The sequence below is a fragment of the Zosterops lateralis genome (assembly GCF_965231275.1).
Source record: "Zosterops lateralis genome assembly, chromosome: 15".
Taxonomy (NCBI): Eukaryota; Metazoa; Chordata; class Aves; order Passeriformes; family Zosteropidae; genus Zosterops; species Zosterops lateralis.
In genome coordinates, this window is record NC_139775.1 from 1,731,899 (window position 1) to 1,748,584 (window position 16,686).

Below are 16,686 nucleotides of genomic sequence, written 5' to 3' on the forward strand. Positions count from 1 at the left end.
TGCGCTGCCCTTCGCGCTGCCTGAGCAAAACGCCGCCCGCCGCCCGCGCCGCTGCCCCGGGAGAGCGGAGAAAGCACCGGGGGAGGACAGGCCCCGCTCCCCGTAGCCCCTGCGGGAGCACCAAGGCGGGGCGGCGCGGGCAGCGGGAGCGGCGGCGCTGAGGGCGGCCCGGCGTCGGGGCCTGCGCTGGGGGCGGTTCCGGTTCCGGGCGCCGCTCGGGCCGGGGGGGCCGCGCCGCCATCGCCGCGATGCCGAAAGGTGGTGGGGGCCGGGCCGGGCTGAGGGGCCCCCCGCGGGGAACGGCGGACACGGGGGGACACGGGGGACGGAGAGGAGGGGACTGAGGGGGTGTGTGGGCCGCCCCGGCCCCGGCGCGGGCAGGGCTGGTGTTCGCCCCCGGCTGTAAAGATGTCGCGGCGGCTCCGCTCTCCCGGGCCTCGGGAGGGGCCCGCGGGGATCCCTTTGCCCCTCACCGGCGGCGGGCGGCGCTCCCCGCGCTGCCCCCGCGGCTGTGTGCGGGCTCCGGGGGGGTCTCGGGTTCTCTTTCCCCCCGCCCTCTTCTCGGGGGCTCCGGGGATGCCTCGCCCCCTCCCCGCCCTCGGGGCACGGCGCGTTCCCTTTGCCCCTCACAGAGCCGAGGCCGCTCTGGGCCCCCCGAATGCCGCGGCCGCGCACCGGCCCCGGAGCTGTCCGGGCCTCCCCTGAGACCGCGCTGGGCTCCATGTGCTCTCGCTGGCACCGGAACCGCGGCCGCTTCCCCCGGGACGGGGCGTGGGGCTCAGGAGCCCCGGGGAGATGGGGACAGCCCCACCGGGAGCTGCGGCCATCCCGGCCCGGGGGAGCCCAGCGGCCGCTCGGGGAGGGGATCCCGCCCCGGGGGGGTTCGGGGGCTCCAAACGCGGCTCCTTTGATGTGGCTCCGGCAGCGCCGCGTTTTGGGTGTTGCGGAGCGGGCACCGACTTGCTCCTGGTGTGATTCAGGAGCGGGGATGAGGCACTGCCGGGCTGTCACGGCTCAGCAGGATCCACCCAGAACCTTCTCCACATGCACCATCTGCATAATTGGCTCTCGCAACCCCGGTCACACACGTTAAAAACCAGCCCTCCTCATTCCTCTTCCTTGCAGTTGGCTCTGCTTTATTTCATCAGCATTTCCCAGTCTTTAGTACCAGACTGATTCCATGTTTGGATTTTATTTAAGCACTTAATTTTGGGTCCATGTGCACAGTGATAGAAGATGGGGCTGCAGCTTTCATGTGGTTTTTATGAAGGCAAAGAACTGTGGTGGGTTATAACCCCATTTTTCATATTTAAGTGCCATGTAACTTCAGGATTTCCTGCTCTTTTTTTTTTTTTTTTTTTTTTTTTTTTTTTTTTTTGTACAGATTGAGATATTTGACTCAAACCTTTTGCTTTTTTTGGAAGAAAAGGAGTCTTTGGTTGTTTTCCCCCCAAGTCAGTGGGAGTTGTCAGATTGTTGGCAGAAGGGTGGATTTTGGCACTCACTGTTGGTATAAAAGGGAGGGGCATTAATCAGCTACTAATAAACTTTTGTAGGATTATTTCTGATTAATTTCCCTTTTTTCCCCTCATACTTTGATTTTAAAAAGAAGAGATTCTGTCAGTATCATTCCATTTTCTTTCATGTAAATTCCTTAATTGGGCTGTTTATAGCTGAAGACAGATGTGTTTGAACGTGGGCCTGCCTGGGCTCCACTGGGATTTGCTGCAGGTGAAATCTGCAGGTGACTCTATTTTAAAACTGCTTCACAGAGGTGGAGAAGAAGCATTATCCCTGTTTTCAGATGGGAAAACTGAGGCACAGAGCTGGTCAGTGGCGGGTGTCAGAGCAGCTCCCCGTGTCTGATGTGAGGTTTGATCTCTCTGTGGGAGCAGAGCCCCATCCCTGCACTGTGCTGAGCTCCTGTGGGCTCCATTCTCCCATTTGCTTCTTTTTAGGCTTTTAATGTAAAATAATTTCTCTTTAGCTGCTTCTCCCCGTTATCACCACTGTTTATTTGCAGTAATGAGCAGTTTGTGTTCCTTGGTCCTGAGCCCAGTGTGGAATTCTGGAGCAGCTGGGAGAGGGGCCTGGCCCTGGCCAGGCTGGGAGCACAGTTTGGTTATTTAGGGGTTGGTGTGTCACAGATGTCACCGTTGTTCCATTTGGGGTGATGTTATGTGCTGGGCAGTGAGGTAATGTCTCTCCAGGAGCATTCCCATGGCAGAGCTCCTTCCAGGGGGTGTCAGTGTTCCCACGTGGGATGGCTGGGAGTAGACAAACAGAAAACACCTGTCTGGCTGCACCAAAGCTTTTGATTATGCTTAGGGTTTGAGAGCCCATGAGCTTCCCCAGCTGAATCCAGGGAGAATTTGGTCTCTGCATTTCCCCATTTCTTTTGGGAAAATATCTCAGGAGTTTCTCAAAAGCTTCACAGTGGGGTTTTGGGATAGAAATAAGGCATTGTGAGAGTTTGTGCTGAGCCAGGAGAATTGGTCAGAAAATGTTGGATCTCCAAGGCTCCCAGTGCCTCCCAGTCCAACAGCACAGTGAGAGAGCAGTGGCAGGTCTCCCATGGATCCCACACAGTGCCAAAGATGGAGGGATGGTCCCTTATCCCTCCCCATCACTGTGAGGTTCCCATTGTCCTTGGCAGGTGAAGGAGGGAGGATGAGAGAGATCCAGTGTTTCCTCTCCTTCCATGGGACTTCCAGGACTCCTGCAGTGGCAGAGAGCTGCCTTGCCAGAGTTGTTTGCTTTTTGCCAGTCTCCCTCCCTCAAGGCTGTGAATTGGCTCTGTCCATCTTGCTTCCCAGTTTTTTGGGCTGGAAGAACAGAACCAGAGCAGTGGCTTGAAGGGAGCACTCATGGCTTCAGCAGTTCATTAATCAACAGAATTTAGAGCTTGGGGCAGTGCCAGCCACAGTGACTCCTTGGTTCCTAGAGCTTGTTTTTATTTTTCCTCATAAAGCAGTAAAACATGGAGGCTCTTTTTAGTGCTTCTCCAGCTCACATTGTTAATTCCCAAAGCTTTTGTCCAATTAGCTTCCTATTTTCTCCTGGCACAGTGGGAGGGGTTAAGGAGCCAAGTTTGTTGGAATGTTGGTTGTAACCACAGGAACACCTCCTGTGCAGGAAACTGGGATCTGCGGTGGGACTGAGCATCCCTTGCCAGCCTGGGAAAGGAATTGGAGAGGCCATGAGCACAGGCAGGGAGGGGTGATATCAATAATTCCCAATTCTCTGTGCATATCACCTAAAAATCTTGGAGCATTTCACCAAGTTCGGGGAGGGTTTCATTGTTTAGGGTCTATCAGAGGAGCTGTTTTGGTTTGTCCTATCCACACCTAAAATGCAGAGAGTGCTCAGGAGGAGCAGACCTTTCTGGAGGTTACCACTAAACCATTTGTTATTTTTATTATTTTGTGCAGGTAGAAAAGGAGGCCACAAAGGCCGAGCAAGGCAGTACACGAGTCCTGAGGAGATTGATGCCCAGCTCCAAGCAGAAAAGCAAAAGGCAAGGGTATGTATTTGCTTCTTTGTGTATTTTTTGTCCTAATTCCTGTCTTATCCAGCCCGGTTATTCACTGTTCAGGAGCCAAGTGCTTCAGATCATTCCAGCAGTGATCACAGTATGGATCCCAAATATCTCCAGCTGGAGAGACTCCAGGGTGTCACCCAATCTGGTTCCTGAGGCCTGGGAGACCACCCAGGGCAGCATTTGAAGGTTAAAGGAGGGGGAGCTGATTGTACAGCAGCTCTGGAGATCTTTTCCCCCCATATTTCATCATTCCAGTCTCCAGTGTCAGCTCATTTGTTCTGCAGCTTAGCTTTGGAGAACGAGGGCCACATCTTGTTATTGTATGTTGAAATTACTGTATTTGCCCTCTTTCTATTGTAGATTTTTTACTTCTTCCTGGACACATGATTTTGTTTGCCTCTGACTTGTAGGGAGAGATAACAGAGTTTTCTGGTGTGAGGCCTCCTTTGGGTGTGTTTCTGTGCCCTAGCATTGGATTGTAACAGCTCCCTCCATTTCCACCACGACCTGACTGCTGTCATAAAAGCCTTGGCTGCTTTTGGGGGCTCTTGCTCTCTTTATTCCCAATTTATCACAGTTCTGGTGGCACTCCAGTATTTTTCTGTGACTTTCTGAAGTGCTGCCTCAGCCCAAATACACAGTTCCAACTGAGGCCTCACAGCACTGACCACAGGAGGATAATTACAGCCTGTGTAGGAAATCTTGGTGAATACCTCTGAGATGACTGTCTCAAGCAGTTCTGAGCCATAGTGTTGAGTCCTTTTTTAATGTTTTGCCCAGCTGGAACTCGAGACGATTGTTTGGTTTGCTGCTTAGCCACGTATTCCAGCTTTGTGTTGGATTTCTTCTTCCAAAGTGTGACTCCTCTTGGTTAGTTTCTCATTCCACCTTCTTGGTTTCATGCCATATTTCCAAATTCTGAAACCACTCATGAGTCTCATCCTGTTTTCCAAAATAATTCCAACTCCTACCAGTGTGATGTCATTCACAAATTTTGTAAGTGTTCTCTGCTTCCATGTTGTTAATAAAAATACTGACTGGAAATGGAACAGAAAAGCAGGACCCACTTGAAATGTGTCTTGTTTCACAGCAAACCAGAGAAGTGCTCTTTGAGAAGGATTTATTTTTTGTGGCAATCCATATCACATAGTGATGGTTATATCTAACACTGATTTATTAAGGAAAGCTTAAAAAAACCTCCACAATTAACAAAATTACTCCTCTTACTGTTCCTTGCTCATCCACTTTGCTGGTTGCTTGATGAGAGATGTTGGTAGAATAAAACAAGCTGTTCACACCAAGGCTGATTCTTCTTATGATTCAGAAACTAATTCCCAGGCTTCTGACTGGTGGAAGCTGTGCTTCCTTCCTGTACTAGAAGAGTTGTAACTCCCTGATAATAATGTTCTGGTTGATGGTTGTCAGTTTTCTCCTCTAGGTGTTTTTATTTATCCACACTCAGGATGGGACCCAGCTCTAAGCTGCATCCATGTAGTTTCCAATCTCTGAGGATGTGTGCACTGGAAACCCAGACCAAAATTCTTCTGGAGAGCTTTCATTTGGGGAAAGTAAAGTGCCAGTGGTCTTTTTACAGTCATTTTACAGTCTTCTACAGTAATTTTCCTCTTAGGGGGAACAGCAGTTGTTTGGAGGTGGTGCTGTTGCTGAGGAAGAGCTCTCATTCTGTGACAGCCCCTTGGTGGCACAAGGCCACATCAGGAACACCAGTGCTCAGAGCTGTTTCTCATCCCTCCAAAATCCCATTTAAGAGCTGGGTTTGGGATTTTTAGTGACATACATTTCCTCTGATTTTGTAGGAAGAGGAGGAGCAAGAAGAAGGAGGCGAAGGAGCAACAGGGGACCCTAAAAAGGAGAAGAAATCTTTAGATTCAGATGAGAGTGATGAAGATGATGAGGATTATCAGGTACTGCATTTTCAGGGCACTTAAGGCACCTAATACTTAGGCTGGGGAGGGAGATGCACACTCTGCATTCTGAGCAGAGCTACCTAGATTGCATTTTTTATACAACTACTTTTAGAAGCCAAAAAACACTCACTTGGCAGCATTTTGCCCTCAGAACGAAAACTTGTGAATATTTACAAATAAAATACAAAGGCAACAAGCTCTTTTTAAAAAGCTGAAGGTGCCTTGATTCATAAGTGGTTTTACTGGCTAGTAGTAAAACTTTGCCTTGTGCTTTTGGGGTGCCTTGCAGTGTGTTTGGGGAGCTCTGGTACAACCAGAGCTGGGTGTGAGAGCTGCTCAACCTCCCTCTTGTTCTTGACCCGCAGCAAAAGCGCAAAGGAGTGGAGGGGTTGATAGACATAGAGAACCCCAACCGTGTCATTCAGACAACCAAAAAAGTCACTCAGCTGGACCTGGATGGACCCAAGGAGCTCTCACGACGAGAGAGGTGGGTGGAATGTCAGCCTTGCTGCTGGGAGGTGTTTCCCCTGCTCTGTGCCAGTGTTTCAGGGAGGCTCTTAAGAGTATATTGCTGCCTAAAGCAGGAACTGAGCAGCAGCAAACTGGGCTCACTGTGCTTCAAAATGAGGTTCCTTAGAAACTTCATAGGAGTTGTCTGTCCTCTGGGAGCAGCTGTGGCTATCCTGCAGCCAGGCAGCCTGCCCTGGTGCTCTGAGAGAAAGGAATGTATGCCTTTCCTTTCCCAAGGTTTTATGCCAAAAATCAGACCTAACTGAAACCCCGAAATCACACTGCTGTGAAAGGGAGTTAGGCCACTCCTTTCCTGAAGTTTTATGCCAAAAATCAGAACAGAAATCCATTAACCAGATGTCACCTTGGATACACTTTAATCTTGCTGCAGAAGGTGCCCTGGTGACAGGTAGCAGTTTCCCAAATTCCAGATATTGTGGTGAAATTTTTATCTGGGCAGATGAATAACCTGAAAACCAAAGTTTAATCTTCTAGTTTCAATGGTGAGGTTTGGAAGGGAAGGTTTAATCTTTTTTTGGGATAGAGTTTGCTTCAGCAGAAGGACACCTTTGAGGGTAAGGCTGGGAAAAACATGTCAGAGTTCTTGTAGTGTGAGGCTGATTAATTTGACATCCTTGTGTGTCCATGTCCTTACTTAGCTGAAGGAAGGTAGAAATAATCTCCCACCTCACCCCTGTTCAAACCCTGCAAATAGACAGAGCCTGTGCTTGAAAACTGGTGAAGGACCCCCAGTTTTGGGGTTTTTCCTTGTTAGAAAGTCCCACTCTGCCTGTTCCCATGGATACTCTGGTGACTGGTGTGTTTTCTTTGGGCAGAGAGGAAATAGAGAAGCAAAAGGCAAAAGAAAGATACATGAAAATGCACCTAGCTGGGAAAACAGAGCAAGCCAAGGCAGACCTTGCCCGATTAGCCATCATTCGGAAGCAAAGGGAAGAAGCTGCCAGAAAGAAAGAAGAAGAAAGAAAAGGTTAGAGAATCATTAATCATATTTTCCTACCGCTCTATGCCATGGCTGCAATGCCAGGGGGCACACATCCCTCATCTGAGCCTGTGTGGTGTTGCTGAGTGTCACCAACTCCCCTCAGCAAAACCAGGCTCAGCTGTTTTCCTCTCATAAAGTTCTTGCTTTATAAACAAGAACTTGGACAGTGGAGCAGGGAAAGAGAGAAGGGAATTGCCCTTGATATCCATCTTGTCCCCTGGCTCCAGTTTGGGGGTTTAACACGTTCCTTGTGCTGGGTGATTTATCTGCTTTGCACATGGGGATCTGAACTACCCAGGGAGTTCACAGCACTCCTTCCTTTCCTGGTCTTTCCCTGGGAGGTTCAGAAGTCTGAACACGCCTCCTTGGTGGCTTCCACAGAGAAATTTGGGCATCAGGGTAATTTGTGGGCACCTGGAGAGAGGCCAGGGATAGAAGGGAGCATACAAGAGGAGCTGTCCCTCTTACCTCTGAGAAATTGGTAGGAAGGGTGGGATTTTTCCATTACTCAACTGGCAGGATTCTGATTCCCGGGGCTGCCAATCCACCCCCAGCCCCTGATGTGCACCATGAAATGATGGAACTGTTGTTTTCCTCCCCAGCAAAAGACGAAGCGGCCATGGCAGGTAAAAGACTGCAGTCACTATCCCTTAACAAGTAAGCACAGGCCATGCAAGAGGAGGAAACACCAGGAAACTGTGCCTGGTCCTGCTGGGAGCTCTGCCGTGTCGCCTTCCACCACTGCTACGCAGGGCATCCTGCAGCATTGACCTCACCTCCACCTCCAAGAGACACTGACGATGTGTTTGTCCTCATCCTGGCACAGATTTCCATTTGGGGTTAGGGGCAGCTGCTCTCTGCAGTGCAGAGCTGTGCTGGACAGCAATTCCCTGTAACAGTTCGGAAACATGAATGTTTTTGCTGTTTTTAGGATCAAGAACTCGTAGACAATGGGAGGGGCAGGGTGGGAGGGAGCTGTGTGGGAGGGGATGTGCTTCAAATACTAGATTGCAAGAAAATAGATTGTGGGGTCATTTTGGGGCGGGGCATGGGGTGGGGAGAACTGACTTGGTGTGAAATCCCAAAGGATAATGTATCTGAGGAATCCAGTTGGCAAAGAGCCCATCAAATTTTGCTGCAGGGCGTTGCAGTATAAGCTGGGAGCCTGACTCCATGGACATCTGGAGTGCCGTTCCTTCCCAGATTCATCCCTTCTTTCTTGCAGCCAGTCTCCCCTTTTCCCTCCTCTTCATTTTATTTTTCTCCTCCTTATTAGGGATAGTGCCAGTTTTTAACCACATCATCCTTTGTTTAAAGGAGAAAAACCAACAACATTTATTGTGTCAGATCCAGATGGAAAATAAACCAAAAAGAAAAAAAAAAAAAAAACCACAAAAGCAAACAAACAAAAAAAAACTTGATCAAGTTTAAAAACCACCACAAGAACTTGTATATTTGGCTGATTAAACTGTAAGTTATCAGAACTGCTGTGGCCTCGTGTGTGTGTGAAGGGCACAGCTGGGGGGTCCTGGGGGAGGCTGAGCTGCAGCTGGGGGCTGCTGGTTGTGGTGTGGAGTTTGCCTCTGGGTTCAGGAGCTCTGTCAGCACACACTGCCTGCAGGGGAAAAAGCTTCTCCTGCCCATTCTGATGGATGTCTTGCACAATCTGTTTACCACGGTGGAGGAAGCAATTGCCCTCAGGCCACTGTCTGGCCTAGTCCCCTGTCAGAAGGGCAGTCACCGAACTGTCACCTCTGCTCAGATGTCTCTGGAGGGGAGAATGCTCCAGCCTGCTGTGCCCCAGGGGGTCTGGGAGTCCTGCTGCCAGCCTGTTCAGGGACACCAGTGCTTCCCAGACTCGATTCCCAAAGGTTGGAGGAGATCCAGCCCCAGGGCTTGGAGCACTGGAAGTCACTGGGAGAGGGGTTGCAGCTGAAGGGTGACAAATGGGATTTGTTCTGTGTCACCCTGGCCATGCCTGACTGCAGGGACTTGCTGTGACACAGGACTGTGCCCCAGGGAATGTCACCATGAGCTGCTGGCTCCAACCACAGCTCAGACCAAGCCAAGATTTGGGTTAGGAAATATCCTCAGGGAGCTGTGGAGGATGAGCAAGTGCTGCCAGGAGAGGTGCCTGTGTTCTCAGCTCCAAGAGGGAGGAACTGATGTGGTGGGGACAGCCTAACACAGGAGGTTTTGGTGATCCTTGGAGCACAGGGAGGTGCATGGGGCTGGAGAGAGGGAGTTTTTGGGCTGATGCCTGGGATTGGGGGGGGGGGGGGGGCGGGTAAGAGCCACAGGGGAAGAGGGTTGACACTTGTGAACACATGGAAACGGGTGGAAAAATCTCGGAGTAACACCTCCCACTCACTGAGGGCTGGAGCAGAACTCAAATGTCACTGTCCCTCTGCCAGCCTGTACTCCCTTCCCAGGCCGTGGGCGGTGTTGGGACTCATCTGCTCCTGAGATAAGAGGCTGGAAAGGCATAGGATTAGTTGGGCAGCCCAAGGTCTTTGAGTTGGCTCCAGGTTTGGGAATTGCCCACCTGATAGGGCTTTATCAAGGAACTCAGAGAATGGGAAACCTGTGCTCCATGACCACTTCTATCCTTTGCCCTCCCTTTTCCCTAACTCCAGTCCTGTTTTGAAATGGTGCTGAAGCAGGGAAGAAGTGACATTCCCCTTATCCTCACAATCCCAATTCTCCCTCAACACTAGTGGCAGAAAGGATATGACCACCCGTGGTGAGCACCATGATCTGCCCTGATCACACTTGTGTTTGCACTGAACTTGCTCTAAAAAAGTGAAAAAGAAAAAAAAAAAAAAACACCTTTTTGATTTATCCAGGAAAATCCTTTATTTGCTATTTCTCCAAGCAATGTATGACCAGCATCGGGAAGGATGGTAAAAAAAAGAGTAGAGAAAAATGGTTTTCTTTGGAAACAGCCACCAGGGCTGGCTGGCAGCAGGGACAGGCACTGGTGGCATTGTGGCCAGGTCGTGTGGCACAGGGGGGGTGGCAGGGGACAGCAGGCAGGGGGCAGAGCAGGGGCAGCTGGAAGCTGGGATGGCCTTCCCAGACGGCTCCTTCATTTGATCTTGAGATCCTTCAGCGCTGACTCCAGGCTCTGAAACAAAACAGGAGGGGGTGTTTGTTCATCAGCTCCTTGCTTCCCAAAGAAACCGGAGGTGGCTGGGGAAGTGAAAGGGAGGAACTGGGAGGGAAGATGGCTCAACACTGGGTACGTCCAGCCTGAGGGGTCTATGGGGATTCTTTACCTTGACATCCCAGATGCTCATGCCCCCGTCCATCCCCGTGGTGCAGAACTGGGAGCACTTGTCCTTCCCGCCCGTCAGCACTGAGATCTGGCTGTGGATGCAAAGAGGGAGCAGGAATCAGTCTCAGTGCTGAGCCCTTGGAGCTGCCTGGCAGCCAGGGGTGGGAGTGGGGCTGGACCCCTTCATGTCCTCAACCAGTGTGGGAGGGCACTGGGGATACCCAGAGATGTTCCAAGGATGATCCATGACCATCCCAGCTTTGGGGACATGACCTCTCTATCTTCCCTTCCCATATGCAAGGATGCTCTGGGGATACCCAGGCATGCTTGGGAATACCCTGGGAAACTCAGGGATACCCAGGGCTGTCGCAGCTCCTGGTGCTGGAGCCTCAGCCTCTCCTTCCCACTTGAAGGGATGCTCAGGGACATTCTGGGGATATCCAAGGATGCTCCTGGGCTGTCCCAGCTCCTGGGCTGGACAGCAGGACACCCAGGGGATGTTCACCCCCAAGAAGCCCCTGAGGTGACCCCAAGCCTCTCCTGCCCCACACCTGATGCTGTTCTTGTGCAGGGTGTCCAGGGTGGCGTTGGCCATGTCCGAGCTGGCTTTCTTGTCCAGGTTCTGGAAGCGCTCACGGGCGGTGAGGCCGCGCTGGGAGCTCTGCTTGGGGACATCCAGCTTCCCCCCGAAGGTCAGGGCGCCCTGGCTCTCCTCGTAGGTGAACAGCATCGGGCAGCAGTCGTGGCCCTGGGGAACAAACCCGCCCTGCTCAGCGCCCTCCGGCCGCTCCAGCCGGCTCCACCCACCCCGTGCCCCCGCCCGGACTCACCGCGGCCACCAGGCTGTTCTCGGTGATGAAGGTGACAGCCAGCAGGGGCAGGGTCTCGGTGCACAGGGAGGCAACACTGCGAGGTGTCAACAACGAGCTGAGCTTCAGCCTCGGTGCTGAGACTGGCACAGCTCGTCACACGGGTGGAACCCACCAGGGGAGACACCACCTCCTCCACCCATGGTGATCTGGGGATGTTCCAGGGGTGTCTCAGGTCCCGGGGAGGAGCCCTCTATGTCCCACACCCATGTACAGGGACGCCCAGGGATGGTCAGAGATATCCTGAGACACTCCAGGGATGCTCATGGATACCCAGGGCTGCTCCAGGGCTAACCCAGCTCCTGAGGCTGAGCCCTTCCATCTCCCCCACCCACATACAGGGACACTCTGGGATTGCTCTTGGCCCAACCCAACCAAGATACTTTCATCCATCCCCTTGCTGGTTTGGGGGTCAGCCCCTGCTGCCAGCCCCAGCACAGCCTCCCCCGGTCCCCCCGAGCCCCCTTCTGTCCCCAGCCCTGCTTACGCCATCTTCTTGCCGGCGTCGGCGAGGCACAGGGTGCTGTCATGGCTCACCCAGGCCACACGGGAGCCGCTGGCTGAGAAACAGATGCTGTGCACCCACCCACAGCTGCTGCTCGACTCGAACATCAGCTCCCCGAAGGGCATCTTGGAGCCCCAGGGCGTGGGGCTGGGCCGCTCCTCCACCTCCTTGATGTAGGCTGAGAAGATCCTGGGAGGGGGAGAACCTTGCCATGTGTCCCTGGATGCAGGACCTGTGCCACCTTCAACCCTGTCCCTTGCCTCAGTTGTGTGACTCAGTTTCCCTGGCAGAGCCTGTGGGGTGCTCCCGTACCTCCCATGGGTGCTGTATCCCTGGGATGGTCCCCAGACCTCCCTGCATCTCCCCTGTGCTCCATTCCCCGCTCCAAACAGCACCTGGGGTAAAGCCTGTCCCCCAACCCATCCTTGGGGATCCCCCTGCATCAGGCCCCCCAGTCACTCCACCCCTGCTCCTCACCTGCACTTGAAGTCACAGGAGCCAGCGGCCAGGAGGACGTTGTTGGGGTGCCAGTCCAGGCTGAGCACAGTCGAGCGGATGGGCTTCTTGATGTGCTTGCAAACCCACCTGTGTGGAGAGGGGGTGGCAGCAGGGGGACAGCACCACCATCCCCAGAGCCCCACTGGGATTTTGGGAGCTGGCTGATGATGGTCAGAGCTCCAAGTGCCCCAGGAGCTGCCCCAGGCCACCGTTCTCCAGTAGCAGCTTGGGCATGGGGAGTCCATCCCTCTGTTTTCCCATCTGTGTCCACCTCCTCAAGTTTCATATTTCTCTCCATCCATCCATCCATCCATCCATCCATCCATCCATCCATCCATCTGTCCGTCCAGCCCCCCTCTTCTTCACTCAGGACAGGCTGTGCCAGAGCCTCACCAGTCGTTCTCCTGCTCGAAGTAGCAGATGGAGATGAGGCGGGAGCCGCTGCCCACGGCGAACTTGTTCTCCTTGGGGGACCACTTAACGCAGCGGGCGGCACGGTTGATGCGCAGGATGACCAGGGTGGGCTTCCAGACGTTGCCCTTGAGGGTCCACACGTAGGCGTTGCGGTCGGTCCCGCACGTCACCAGCCGGTTGCTCTCCGGGGCCCAGTCAATGCCTGGAAGGCAGAGGGGGATGATGGTGGGATGGGGATGTGGCACTCAGGGCTGGGAGATGGCTGAAGGCGTTGTGGTTGTCCTGGGTGGTCGCTGCTCCACAGTTCCTCTTTGCCCCACACCATCCCTTCCACTTCAAAGCATCCCATGTCAGCCTGTCCCAGCCCATCTCTCTCATCCTTCCATCCATCCATCTCATTCCACCCCATCTCTTCCCATGCCTCCCACACCATTTCATCCTAACCCATCTCCCATATATCCATCATCCATCCATCCCTCATTCCACCCTACCTCATCCCTTGCCTTCCCATCCAGCCCACATCATCCCAATCTGTCTCACCCCATTTCTCCCATCCACTGATGTCCATTCCCATCCACTGATGTCCATTCCCATCTCCCTCTCCCTCCTTCCCATCCCTCCCTCCCTCCACCTCATCCCTCTCCATCTTCTCTCATCCATCCCACCCCTGGGTGCCTTCAACTGGACACAATCCGCTCCCTGCACAGCCCCATCCACTGGGTGCCAGTGCCAGGGCTGGGAGCAGCTCTGGGACAGCCCCACCCACCATCTGTGTCCCTGTCCCCTCTGCCAGGCAGGACTCACCTGTCACCTGCCCGTTGTGCTCCTTCAGCTCGTGGATTTTGCTCCACTTGGCCCCATCCTTGCGGTAGATGTGAACCTCGTGGTTGTTGGGGCACAGGGCGATCTCTGGGGGTGACAGAGGCCGGGGCAAAGCCCTCCCCTGGGTCACAGGCAGGGCCAACCAGCACCCACCCATCCTTTCCTGGGCTCCAGGTCCCCACCGAGCCCCCCAGCCCTGGTCCTGCACTGCCCTGATGCTGTAAATTGTCCCTGTGGGAAGGGAGAACCCTGCACCCCACAGCCCATTGTCCTCCCTTTCCTACAGTGCGGTCCCATGGGGCTGATGGGATGAGACAGGACGGGATAGGATGGAACAGGACGGCTGCGGGTGCACAGTTCCCAAATCCAGCCCCATCCCGCCCCGCCTGCCCGGCGCTCCGGCCGCAGCAGAGAAAGCGCTTTTTGTTCTCCCACATCCCCCGGGTCGCGGTCGGGAAATGCCATCGGCCGTGAATCACCCGGCTCTGCTCCCTGCGCATCCCTCCCCTGCCGGTGCCCCGGGGCCGGACGCTGCTCTGGCAGCTCCGTGCCAGGCTCTGTCCCGGCGGTGGCACCGGGGGACACGGGGGAATGTGCTGTCCCAGCCCCCAAATCTGCCCACGGCAGGATCTGCTTCCCCAAACCCAGCCCCAGCCCAGCTCTGCCCCGCCCCGGGGCATCGCCCAGCACGGGATGTTCAGCCAGGACAGTGCCTGGGGATATCCTCGGGAATTCCGGGGTGCCCCGGGTGTACTCACGGGTGCGGTCCTTGTTCCAGGCATGGCAGCTGATGGGCTCCAGCAGGAAGCTGTGGTAGGCCATGGCTCATGGGCTGGGGACAGGGAGACACCCCCGGGCTGTCAGGACATGCTGCTGCAGCCACAGGAACAAGATCCCAACCCCACAGAATGATCCTTCCCACTGGGATCAGTCCTGTGCTGCAGCCCACCATGCCTCTCCTCTGCCGGGGAGAGGGTTTTCCTGAGGACTTCCAAGTGCAGAAACTGTCCATTCCCAGGAACTTCCAAACCCTGCTGTCATCCTGCTCCAGCTGGCTGGAATTTGGTGGGCAGGAGCTGGCTGGGCACACAGGGACCCTGGTGCCAGCAGCCCCATGTGCACCCCTGAGGTCTCACCACGGGCAGCACCTCCTCTCTCCACCCCAACAGGATCAGATTCACTCACTCCTTCCACTCTTCCCTCTCATTTAGGAAGAGCCAAAGCCCCATGGCGGCACTTCCATCCCATCAGTGCTCAGCCCTCAGGACTAATCCCTTCTCCTGGCTGAACTCCCACCATTCCTGGTGGCCCCCAAACGTCGTGGGATGGAGCAGTTTGTCCCAAAGGCCCCTCCAGGCGCCACGGCACCGGGAAGGGCTCCAAGCAGTGTCACAGCCCCTTGGCCATCGGGAAGCGCAGGGATGGAGGGAAACACCTCGCCAGGGCGTGGCAGACAGGAATTACTCACAGCCTGCCCTCGGCTATTTTGGGAACTCCCTGAACACGTCCCGTTTTCTTTGGCAGTCAAAAACGTTACAGGGGAAGGAAAAAAAAGTCCCTCTTAGCAAAGCTCCATCCCTGGACTGGGGAAAAGAAAACCTGAGGAGCTCCTTCACCCGCCTTCTGCATGTGGAGGAATTCCAGTGCTGATTCTAGCAGGGCAGGAGCCCTGCTGTCACACACCCCCTGGCCAAGGACATGGATGAGGAGGCGGCTGCTCTTTCCAGCCCCACCGAGCCCCTGGATGCAGCACAGGGTGTCCCAAGGAGGGTACAAAGCTGCTCCACCCTCGAGCCCTGCAGACGGAGCAGCACCACGAGGGACAGACAAAATCATCAGCGACAGGGACACTGCTGTCAGCATTGCAAGAGACCAGGAGAGAGAAAATGTGTGAAAAAGGGATTTGGCTGAAACGGGCACCCGGCTGAAAGGGCTCCCTGGAGGAGGGATGAGAGGCAGGAAACACTTAGGTGCTTTCTGGCTTCGACATTAAGAAAACAGCAATACTTTTTCCAGGTAGAAACCAGCCAGTTCCTTGCTGGTGCCCCGCTGGCTGGGTCCTGCTCCCGCCCTGGAGGGACCCACGGGGGCTCGGCAGCCCCTTCCCAGCTGGGAAGAGTATCAGAGGAGCTGTGGCTATATCCCCACCCCCTCCAACCTAGGAGCTCTTGAGGGAGGAAAATGGGAATTTTCCGAAGGCCAGACAATGCGGGACTGGGAGCTGGAGCAGCTCCGTTATCTTCCCGGCCAGTCCAGGCAGTTCGGAAACATCCCCGGAGGAGATAACCAAACCTTGGCAGAGCCCGGTGCCGGGGGCTCCTCCCAGTCCCGAGAGGAAGCCAGACACCAGAGGAGCTGGAGTTTGGGTTTTTACGAGCCTGGCGGGGTGGCGGGAGGAGGGTTTGTACCCGGTGGGGATCCTGCTGGGAGCCGGGACCCCCTGAAACTCTCCCCGGACACTGCGGTGACCCCTGCGCCACCAGGACCTCAACAGGGACCCTCGGGAGCCCCTCTGCTCCCTGCGGCAGCCGAAGGTGTCACCCCCCTGGGCTGGGGACACCCGTCCTCAGAGCCCAGTGCTGGGGGGGGGGGACCCCATGGGCCAGCCCGGCCTTGAGGGGACACCCGCGTCCCAGGGCGGCTCTGACCCTCCTGTTCCCCGCACCGGGCAGAGCGGGACGCAGCTGATTCCCGAGGAGGAGAGGGCGGATTGCGGCAGCTTTGCCTGTGCCGGCACCAACCCCGACGGGACCCCCACAGGAGGACTCTTTCCAACCCCAACACCCCCCCCCTCCCCCCCCGAGCTGTCAGACTGCCAGCAAGAGAAAAAAAAAAAAAAAAAATTCAAACTTGCTGACAAAGCTGGGAGAAAACCCCAAAACTTCGGAACGCAGTGACAGCGAAACTCGCAGGGGGCAAGGGGAGCCTGCACCCCCCCGACCCCAGCCCGGGGGACCCCCCAAGCCTCGGGCGGGGTGTGAGCGCCAGGAGCGGTGACAGCCGCAGCCCCAGGGGACAGCCCCGGGTCCCGGCAGGGTGGCAGAGCCGTCCTTACCTTGCCGGGCTGGGCTCGATTCTTGCGCGGCGGGGCTCGTTCATGGACTCTGGGCAGTCCACACGAACGGAGCCCGCAGCGAGCGGCTGGAGCTGTGCCTGCCCCGCCGAGGCAGCCCGACTTCCCTTTTCCTCTCCGAGAAATGCAACCACTTCCTTACGTGGGCGTTGGGGGAGCGCGAAGCAGCTCTGCGGCCGCCCTGTTCCTGTGCCTGCGGGCCGGGCCCCGGCCCCGGGGTGCTCCTGGTGAGGTGTGGGCAGCTCG

General features: G+C 55.2%; 2 protein-coding genes across 2 annotated transcripts; one reads left to right on the forward strand and one right to left on the reverse strand.

The window, feature by feature from the left end:
• The first annotated feature begins 117 nt into the window (after nucleotides 1–117).
• On the forward strand, nucleotides 118–8,466 carry PDAP1 (PDGFA associated protein 1). The gene is made up of 6 exons (XM_083872799.1): nucleotides 118–258; nucleotides 3,432–3,523; nucleotides 5,359–5,466; nucleotides 5,835–5,956; nucleotides 6,816–6,967; nucleotides 7,585–8,466. Exons 1-6 carry the CDS (start codon nucleotides 249–251, stop codon nucleotides 7,641–7,643), a joined length of 543 nt encoding a protein of 180 aa, XP_083728925.1. The 5' UTR covers nucleotides 118–248; the 3' UTR covers nucleotides 7,644–8,466.
• A 1,346-nt stretch (nucleotides 8,467–9,812) lies between these two features.
• On the reverse strand, nucleotides 9,813–16,611 carry ARPC1B (actin related protein 2/3 complex subunit 1B). Its single transcript, XM_083872386.1, has 10 exons — nucleotides 16,423–16,611; nucleotides 14,126–14,199; nucleotides 13,350–13,454; nucleotides 12,525–12,747; nucleotides 12,111–12,218; nucleotides 11,616–11,822; nucleotides 11,090–11,165; nucleotides 10,811–11,007; nucleotides 10,261–10,351; nucleotides 9,813–10,109 (listed from the first exon to the last, which is right to left on the reverse strand). The coding sequence occupies exons 2-10, from the start codon at nucleotides 14,187–14,189 to the stop codon at nucleotides 10,071–10,073; spliced, it is 1,110 nt and encodes a 369-aa protein (XP_083728512.1). The 5' UTR covers nucleotides 14,190–14,199; nucleotides 16,423–16,611; the 3' UTR covers nucleotides 9,813–10,070.
• Nucleotides 16,612–16,686: the final 75 nt, after the last annotated feature.